Source organism: Corylus avellana, chromosome 4, assembly GCF_965113065.1.
Source record: "Corylus avellana chromosome 4, dhCorAvel1.hap1.2, whole genome shotgun sequence".
NCBI lineage: Eukaryota > Viridiplantae > Streptophyta > Magnoliopsida > Fagales > Betulaceae > Corylus > Corylus avellana.
Genome location: NC_142493.1, coordinates 5767812 through 5777741, shown reverse-complemented (window position 1 = coordinate 5777741; position 9930 = coordinate 5767812). Strand labels below are relative to the sequence as shown.

The 9930-nt window shown below is 36.3% G+C and overlaps 1 protein-coding gene across 1 annotated transcript; it reads right to left on the bottom strand.

Moving 5' to 3' along the window:
* Positions 1–3417: 3417 nt before the first annotated feature.
* LOC132180054 (Octicosapeptide/Phox/Bem1p family protein) lies at positions 3418–5223 on the bottom strand. The gene has a single exon (XM_059592896.2). The coding sequence runs from the start codon at positions 5005–5007 to the stop codon at positions 3538–3540; it is 1470 nt and encodes a 489-aa protein (XP_059448879.2). The 5' UTR covers positions 5008–5223; the 3' UTR covers positions 3418–3537.
* Between the last annotated feature and the right edge of the window lie 4707 nt (positions 5224–9930).

Here is a 9930-nt window from a genome sequence, read left to right as displayed (position 1 = left end):
TTGATGCTTAAGTAAGTTGAATGAGAGTGAGGAAAATTTAACATAATATTGATAAGGCAAAAGGCAAATGCCTTCTTCCTTTATGTATAGGTCAACGTCTTTCGACCTTTATCTTTAGGATTTTTGGAATTCTTGCTAATAGTTTATTGATGTAGATATTCGTTTCACCAGTATGTTGGGAGGGAAAGTATGGTGCAAACAAACGGTTAACTGAGCTAGCGAGTGGGAAATCAATTGTTGAGTGTTACTTTTTGGTATAAATGTACATGGTCCTTTCTAACAGGTGGTTGTTCGAGAGTTATTGGGCCTTTCAGGCCTCCCCTTGGTGGTGGGTTGTCGGCCTTCTAGGCCTTTCGATTGTGAACGGTTGGAGCTTCGATAAGTGACTTACCAAAAGGCCGCTGATAACAAAGCCTTTTAGCTATTAATTCCTTTCGATTGAGTTTATTATTGGCATCCACGTTTGAAAAATGATGACCTTAATGGTCCTACCAAACATATTACATAGCATCTTTCATGTAATCATGTGGACAGCTACACGCTAAAAACTTCTCACAAGCAAAATTTAATCAATTCTTACGCATCTTTCGCATCAAGTTTTTACCATCAGAGCGGGAAAAATTGAAATTGATTTTAACTTTAGTCTTATCTTTGAGATAAATTTAGTCCCCTCCTTTATTAATCTAACACAATCCGAACTCTATCATTTCCCCTCAAATTGGGAGATGCCTTTTTAGTTTTGTCTTTAAGGGTAAAACTTAAACATAAATTACTTACAAACTGTTTTATAGCTAATTTATATCAACTCGGACCTAATAGTTTGCTTTTTAGATTTAGTTATTTGAAGAGTGGAAGCAATGACTTTAGTGGGATAATTATTGAAAGTTGCAAGCTATCATTGATGAAAATGAAGTTTCAACACATGTTCTGATAAGAGTGATAATACATTGGCTGTGCTGAAAAATATCCTTTTTAGGTAGGTTAATATGGCCAAATTTTATTCCATTTATCATTTTGTTGTGAAAATACCAAATTGACCCATTCTCCCATAGATACTTACATATTTTTCTGACTGGGATTCAACAATGGATTTGAACTAAGGAGACCCTAATTCCCATTGGTGTCATAGAATTATTGAATTAAATATATGATCATCCCCTCCACCCAAAAAAAAAAATTGTTTAAAAAACTTTTAGCCTCTAAATTTGTTAAAAAATGTATTTATGGTATTTTTTTTTCTTCATTTCATTAATGATAGCTCTCTTATAATAACATTTCAATGCTATAGGTTATCCAAAGTTAAGGTTTTAATTCTGTACCTGCATGATCCCACTAGTTACTAAATGATAAATGCTATATACACAGTACTTCCATCCCATTTGGCGTATGTGTCTATCAGACAGTGTTGTTCTTTTTCTTTTCCCACTTTCTCAGTGTTGCGTAGAAAAAATAAGTCATTAGAGAAAAATTATATATTAATGATAAAAATTAACATAACTTCGCAATCAGATAATGTAGTGAGACCAAAATTGGCTCCACACCATCATAAAATATGTAAGAATAGAATACAGCGAGGAGCAATGATGAAGCCCCAAGGAAAATAAAGACCCCATACGTCCTTATGCTTGAATTCAAAGAAAGATGCAGTGTGAAATCATCATTATTGGTGCTTGTTTCCTGAGAAAATGCATTCCCTGGAAAAATTTGTTCCACCTGTTATGAATTATGATTGTCCCTTTCATCATTCCATTGGATGACGACAATTTCCTTACTAAGCCCTTCACACGTGTCAACAACCACAGGCCTAAGTGGATGAAGAAAGATCAATCAAAGAGATGCATATCAAACTTTGATGCTTACTCTTTTGTTTTCTTGTGTGATTTTCTGCAAATTAAAAATATTTAGTTTCATGTTTTTCGATAACGACATTTTTCTAATCATTTAATTAATGCCTCAAATTTTCTAATTAAATCTTCTTCCACTTCTAGATTTGTGGACTTTCTCACACGCCTTACCAACCAACCAAATGCTTGCCCTCGATTCTTCTTGGATTCTTTCCTAAACCCATAATTAGGGTCTTAAGCTGCTAACCCACTTTGTGTATGGATTAATTAATCATAATACGGTGCTGGAAACCCTTGTTAGCAATCATTCTGTCAGAATATATATATATATATATTTTTTCACAAAATATATAAATATAGATATCAAGATTCAAGAATACTTGCAAATAAAGGCACTTTCTTTTTCATAAAATAGGTGAGTACCAATAAGGATCCCTTAAATAGGTTTTCTATAATATAATTAGTAATATTATTCTTCCTCAGGTTAATTATCTAAAAAATGAGTAATTTTAGGTGGTTTACTTGTGTCCTACTTGTGTCCCGCTAAAAATGATATTGCTATTAAAATCACCATTTAATCAAAATTCAATAATGGTCAATCACAAGTCCAATGGTAATTTTAATAGTCACATTATTCTTAGTATGACACAAGTGGGCCACCTAAAATTACTTATAAAAAGCTGATTGAGAAGTCATGTACTATTCCTTATGTGGTTCTCCTTCACATCTGGATATTGTTTTTTAAAAAGTTTTTTTAGAAAGTAAGAATAAATCTTTTGATTTTTGTTTTTTGTTTTTTTATAAAACAATATTCACGTAAGATGATGAAAACATCAAGAGAATTACATGAGAAATCGTAGTATTTTTTTTTTAAAATAAGTATGATAAATGAGTATGAAGAGTAGTCTTAGGGCCTATTTAGGTGTGCGCTTAAAGAGCCTAAAAGTGCGCTTAACATTTAAAAAGTCTGTTTGAAAAAAAAAAAAAAAAAAAAAAAAAAGGTACCCATTAGGTAAAAACCTTAAAAAGCGCTTTTAAAGATCCAAAAAATCCCACAAGACTAAAACACACTTGACAAAAAGCTTAAAATAAAACTTTTACACAAAAAAAAAGGCTATTGACTTAAAATCTCTATTTCATAAACGCAATAACAAACGTGCTCTTACTCTAATATTATTCATTCAGGAATTAACACTAGGTGGAGAAAATGCAACCTAATTTTGGCTCAATTTCAACTCTACACAAACTTCGAATGTCCAACAAAGTTTTTTTTTTTTTTTTTTTCAATAAATAATATTAAGAAAATATATTCAATACTCTTGAAAACAAATTTGATATTTATGAAATGATCTCATTATACAAAGAAAGCCAAAGAAAACGATATTCCTCAATGGTATTTTTCAAAAAATGATTAGATATTTTAGCTTTTAGTGAATAATTAAAACAAGATATTTTAGGAATCCAGGAAAGAAGCAAAAGGATGGTAAATAAGCTGTAATCACAGAATCATTTCCCCCATCTCCATTAATTTATACAAAAAAGCAAGCAAGACCTCCTAATCCACACCATATGATAATAATAATAATAATAATAATATTAAAACAAATAAAGCAGAAAATTAACATAAATACTCAACTTATAATAAGGTTATTATATTTGGAGTATTATCTACGCAACTAAATTATTATTATAATCACACAGAGGGTTGTGAAACCTTGTTAACCACCTTACCCTCCTGGCCCAACGCGCCAGCTTGCCTCATATCAGCACTAACGGCCACGCCAACGCCGTGATACGGCGCCGTAGCGGCTGTGTAGTACACCTGTCGCCCGTCGTATCCCCCAGTCGCGCCCATTGGCGCGTAGCCACCTGTGTCCGTCACAACAGCTCCACCGCCAACGCCGCCACTCGGGCGCACCATACTGAACCCTTCCGTGTAGGCCGTCATCTTCGGCAGCTGCTGCTGCTGCGGCGGCGGCGGATGAACCTGCGGAGGAGCCGCGGACAACGGTGGTGGTTGGGACTGCGGTTGCGGGACCACATTGTAAACCGGTTGGTCCCGGTAAACATCTGGCGGGACGCGCGACATGGCGTAGTATCCTTGATTGGTTGGGGCGGCCATCGGTCGGACCATCGGTGGTGAATGGTAGACTGGTCCCGGGCCTGAGAATACGTACATGGGTTGGTCTGGTGCTCCAGGTGCACTCCCCGGAAAACCCCCTCCTGAGAATTGCTTTTCTGTCCAGTACCCGGTGGCGGGAGGTAGGTTCGCCGGAGAAGGAGCCTTTTCCGGCGCCTTGGGGAAGTAGTAATCGCCGGCGTATCCTCCAACGAGATTCTCATCGCTCTTTCTCGTGTACATCACCGCCTGTTCGTGATCCCCAATGTGAAGTCTCTGCAATTCCTGCAATTGCCTCTGGATCTCAACCGGGTTGACGGCCACGTCGGACCCGTAGACCCGGTCCCCGTAGACCCGATCCCCGTGACCCGCCCGGGAGGGAAACTCTGTAGGCGGTGGCGGAGCGGGTTCGGGCACAGGCTCTCGGAGATGCGCCGGTGGTTGTGGCGGCGGGACGCCTTTGTCCAAGCCGAAGAGAAAATCAACGTCGTTCGGCACCGGAGCTTTGGGCGGCTCGGTCGGACCCGAATTGAGAGCGTCCACGAAGCGGTCGCGATCGGACCTAGCCCCCTCGGAGCCGAAGCTGGAAGAAGACTGATTCGGCGTCGGCGCCGCCTGAAACACAAACAACCTCATCCTGGCGGGCTTGGCGGAGGCGCGGTAGAGGCGGTCGTACTCGTGCATCATGTGATCGAGGTCGTCGTCGTTGGTGACGGAGATCAAGGCGTCGAGATCCTCGCCGGGGAGCTGGTACTTGAAGGCGACTTCGGCGTCGGCGCAGAGAGCGGAGAGCCTGGAGATCATGGCGTCGAACTTGACGTAGCGGTCGACGGAGAGGATCTTGGTCTCTCCGCCGAGATAGGAGAGCTGGTTGTCGTGGGGGCGAGGGTGGATCTTGCCGCCGTAGCTGCACATGAACTTGGCCTTGTAGTTGGGAGGCTGCTGCTGATCGTCCCACGGCGGAGGGTTCTCGAACTCTATCTCCCTGGAGCGCGGGGAAGATTCGCCGGAATCGGGATAAGAGTTGAAGCCGTAGTTTTCCATAGTTGAATGAAAGGAAGGGAGCAGGAGAGCAGCGATGGTGGAAAGAGAGAGAGAGAGAGAGAGAGAGAGAGAGAGATGGTGGAGGGTTTTGTGGGGGCTGAGATGGATTTTTTGGTGAGGAGGGTGGGGGCCACTGGGCTTTGATTTTGGGGGAGTGTGGGGGCCGGAGAGACGGAGATAAGAGAGTGATGTGCTCTTGACTGCGATTAGACTACGGGGGAGGCTCTCTCTCTCTCTCAGGTGAGAAATGCCAAGTGCGAAGTTTACAGGTGTGGAAAACCTCTGCCCTACATCTGTACGGCGCTCGGATGCGTTGGGGGCAAAAGCAATTAGGCCCATTAGGGTGCATTGACGGGATTATCCTTGTTCATTCTCCTAATTTCATTTTCAATTTATGTCATTGATTTAGGTGGCTCAAAAATTGTTAATCTTAAATGTCATGTACTGAGTTTAAGGGTCGGTTTAAATGATGTGACTTCTAAAATTATAATTGGCATTGCGATTAATTTTTTTTTTTTTTTTTTTTGAATAACTGACTGATCTTTATTCAAAAATTCTGGAAAGGTACATAAAACATCTAGAGTCAGAGAGCCTCTAAATACCAAGAGCTCAAAAGAAAACTCTAAACATCAAGAGCAATTTGCTCTAAAACAACTACATCATGAATAACATCCGGGATTTCTTCCATCCAGACACTATGTATTCCAGTAATACTCGTTGTTTTAGCCAGGACATGAGCTGCTTCATTTGCTTCTCGTCGAACATGTTCCACGCTCCAGCTCTTGAATCTCGGCAGAATGGTGTGGATATCCTCGATAATCTGTCCAAACCTGCACCATGATGACCCACCTTTGATAGCTTGAACCACGATTTTGGAATCCCCTTCCAGCAGGATGTTTTGAAAGCCCAGATCGGCATTGCGATTGATTATTATTGAGTTTTGATTACATAGTGATTTTGAGAAAATAGAGCTTTTAAGTTTTAAGTCAAAAGATGATTTTTGGCTTAAATTTTATTTTTAAACTTTTGTCAAAAATGCGTTTTTAATATTTTTAGGCTTTTTAGACTCTTAAAAACGCTTTCAATTTTTTTTAACAAACATGTACTCTTTCCTTCAAACAAACTTTTTGAGTATTAAATGCATTTTTAAACCCCTCAAAGGACACCCAGATAGGCCCTTAGAGTGACACAAGAGGGATATAAGAGTTACTTCTAAAATTACTCATGGGGACTTGAAACATGACTTTTAAAAACGCGTTAAGCATTTGGCAAAATCGTATTTTAACCTTTAAAATTGTGTTTTTTTTAAAAAAAAAAAAAAAAAAAAACCCTCCTTGCATACAACTTGAAAATACAGATTACATTTTTTTAAAAAAAAACGCAATCCTAAACAATTAATTTTTTAAAATATGGTTTAAAATCATATTTTTTATATATGAAATTGCAATGACGCATCCAAAGTCAAGTCAAAACGTGAATATAAAATTATAAATTAACCTTAACCATTGGTGGCCTTAATCTTAATTGGATGTGTTTTTATATGATTAATGGAGATTTCAATCTCTTAATTTAGTGTGAGGGTTTTTTTGGTAAAATAAATTCACATTATCTTTTCTCAAATTTTAAAATTTAATTATCCCATCCAAACCCAATATAAGAAAGTCAAGTAGTCTACCTAAACCGGACTTGTATGGTCCTTTAAAGAAGATTTTTTTGTTAGCTCACTTGAACGGTCGATTGTAATTAAAAGTGGGTGAATCTTTTTTTAATTAATAAAAAGAAAATTTGAAATTGAACCGACGCTCCCTGATTGGTCAGTCATTTTTTTTATTATTATTATTTACGCTCCCTAATCGCAAGCCAATCATCCGGTAGCCTAGTCAAAGCTTTTTAAGACGTAGACCTGACAGAATTTACCCTTTCACCCAGTATTTTGCTTGTTTTGGTTTGTCCCTTCATTTCTTTCACCAACCCAAATATGTACAAAAACATTAAAAATCTAGTACTGACTTTGGAGCTAAAATAGTACCACAATAAATGAGATAGGGGTAATGATAAACAGCACATTGGTGCATGAACAGTTATACCTGCGCAGTTAAATTTTTTTTATTTTTTATTTTTATTTTTATAATTAAAATATTAAAACAAATAAATGAATTTTGTTGGGCGTACATGACTGTTCATGCACGCCTAGCGTGCTGTGAATCATTACGCAATGGAATAGACTCAAGTTGAAGTGAACGCCACTAAATCAAGGGTATGTTTGTGATATTGTTTCAAGGGTTTAAAAGTATTTTTAACACTTAAAAAGTTCGTTTAAATAAAAAAGTATTCGTTTAGCAAAAAAAATTAAAAGCGCTTTTAAAGGTTTAAAAAGCCTAAAAATGGCAAAAATGCATTTTTAGCATAAGTTTAAAAATAAAGCTTTTGTCCAAAAGCTTTTTTTTACTTAAAAACTCTATTTTTCAAACACAATCTGAATCCCCCTATCTCTTTTTTTTTTTTTTTTTTTTTTTTTTTTTTTTTTTGTACTGATGTGTAAAAAAAAAAAATTTGAGACAAATTTTATAATCTGGTTGTTTGAATTTATAAATTTTTTTTGAAAATTTAATAAGGTTTACAAGGTTCATTTGTCCCAAAGAATTTAAAGATGTAGGACTCTTATTTATACCCCATAATCTCTCTCTTTCAACTTGAATTTTGATGAAATTCATGCATCTCAATAGCAAAGAATCCAAATCCGACATGTTGTGGTTGTTTTATAAAACAAGAAGCATATATAATATATTCTAAAGAATCAATAAGAATAAGAATAATGCTACACTTACTTTTACTTTTTTACATAATTTTTTTTATACTTACAGGTGACTTTTAAAACCACCATTGAGTTGTGAAAAAATTGTGTAAATAAATTAGGGTAAGTGTAACATTTCTCTAAGAACAATAGGTATACTATTAAGGGTGGTATTTAAGTGGCCTAAAAACAAATCTCATGTGGTTAGTCTTAAAGACTAGGGCATGTGTTCGACTTTTGCAATAGGAATTCTGATTAGTGTAAACCTTAAGTCTTATTGATGTTCTTAGAGCATATTATTACCAGTATCACCAAAACCATTTTTTTTTTTTACCTACTTTGGTGAGTCAATTTGGTAAAAAAACTCTAAATCCCTCACCAGCAACCTCGCTATTCTGTTGAAACCAAATATATACAAAACGATTAAAAACTTTTCCCTCTCTCCTCATTTTTTTCCCCTTTCTCACGCATGCCTCTCTCCTCCATTTTCTTTGCATTTTCTCACCCATTTTATTTAACCCCGTTTCTAAAGAGCGCCATTTTCTTTCCACCAGTGCATCACTTCATTTCGAGTCTCACCATCACCGTTAGGAAAAATACAATTTTTTTTTTTTAATATTACCTTTAGAATAAGACAAATATTCAAAATATAAAAGCTAAAGAAAGAATAAAAAAATCTTTGAAAAATAATATTTAAATTAAATAATAAAAGTGAATTGTTAAAATGGTAAGACCGCTGGAATGCCAAAAAAAAAAAAAAAAAAGAGAGACTATTTTAATAATTAAAATTTGATAAAACTTCTAATAATGCTCTTATGAACGCAAAACTAGGAACCTTTCCTGTAACATGAACACCATTTTACTTGTTTTTGAAAGTCATCTCTTGTTAAACAAACAAATATTTGACTAGAGTTATTTAATAAATAATTGGATAAAAAAAAAGAAAAAAGAATGTTGACAATTATTAACAGTATCATATATTATTATATTAATATGGGGGAAGACATGACCACTTGACCAACCCACCTGCCGACAGCTTTATTTTTTTCCCCAAAACCCTATTTGTTTTAAGGTAGTTCTGCAATTACACCAACCTCGGCGCCATTTGCTCACATGAACATGTTCAGTCAATCCTGTCTCCATGTTCTCCCATGCATCTTTGTCACCAAGCTTTTCATTTTTCTAATCTTCTTTCTGTTTATTATTTATGCAATGTAGTTTCATTTTGGCTATGAAACATTGGTTATATAAAATATTAGAAGTCCATTGGGGCCTACTAGAATATAACAAAGCTTGTTATCCTTCCCGCACATGAAGCCCTATTCACTTTCAACACGGACAGAAAGCCTCTTACTCTCGGTTCTTCAAGAGACTCATTAACTGACAGTCTCCTAACCATCGATTACCCACCTAAAAGTAGGGTATCACCTGTTAACATTCCTCTATTTGGGTTTAGTCCTATAGAGGAAGGCTTGATTTTCTAAGGAAAGAATTTGCTTAGGCGTATTTAAATGGAAAGTCGTTTATGAGAATTTATCATCCTTCATGCCAAATCCTTGACTTCTTATACTTTGCCATATCAAACATGCATTTTCATAAATCATTCTATTGACTTAGGTATCGGAGCAGGCTTCATCTGTACAAGTCATATGTGTCTTTGCTAAATTATTAAGGCGAGACAAATTATATCAACAAAAAATCAACACCTTGGATTATTTAGGAAGACATTTCTTCTTGTTTTAAGGAATTTCTCTTAGCTAGTGCCTAAAAGGTCATGTTTCTTTCTTTTTTTCTAAACAAAACGACAGAAGCACCTTTAATTATCTTATCTCGTAAACCCTTTTCAAATTCACACTTATCATGAATCGAATCTTAAGCATTCTCTATTAAGAGAAAGAGAGAGAGAGAGAGAGAGAGAGACAGAGGGGGGATTAAAGGGCATGATTTGAAATCCTAAAAATTAAAGGACACGATGGGATAGGATTTGATGGCTTCTTATCCTAACAATCCAACATTCATTCAAACAAAAGAAATTATAGATACAGAAAGAACAGAAAGCAAATATAAACTTATTAGAAAAATTCAATCCAAAGAGACTACTAGCACTTCAAGAATCAGAAAAGAGATCA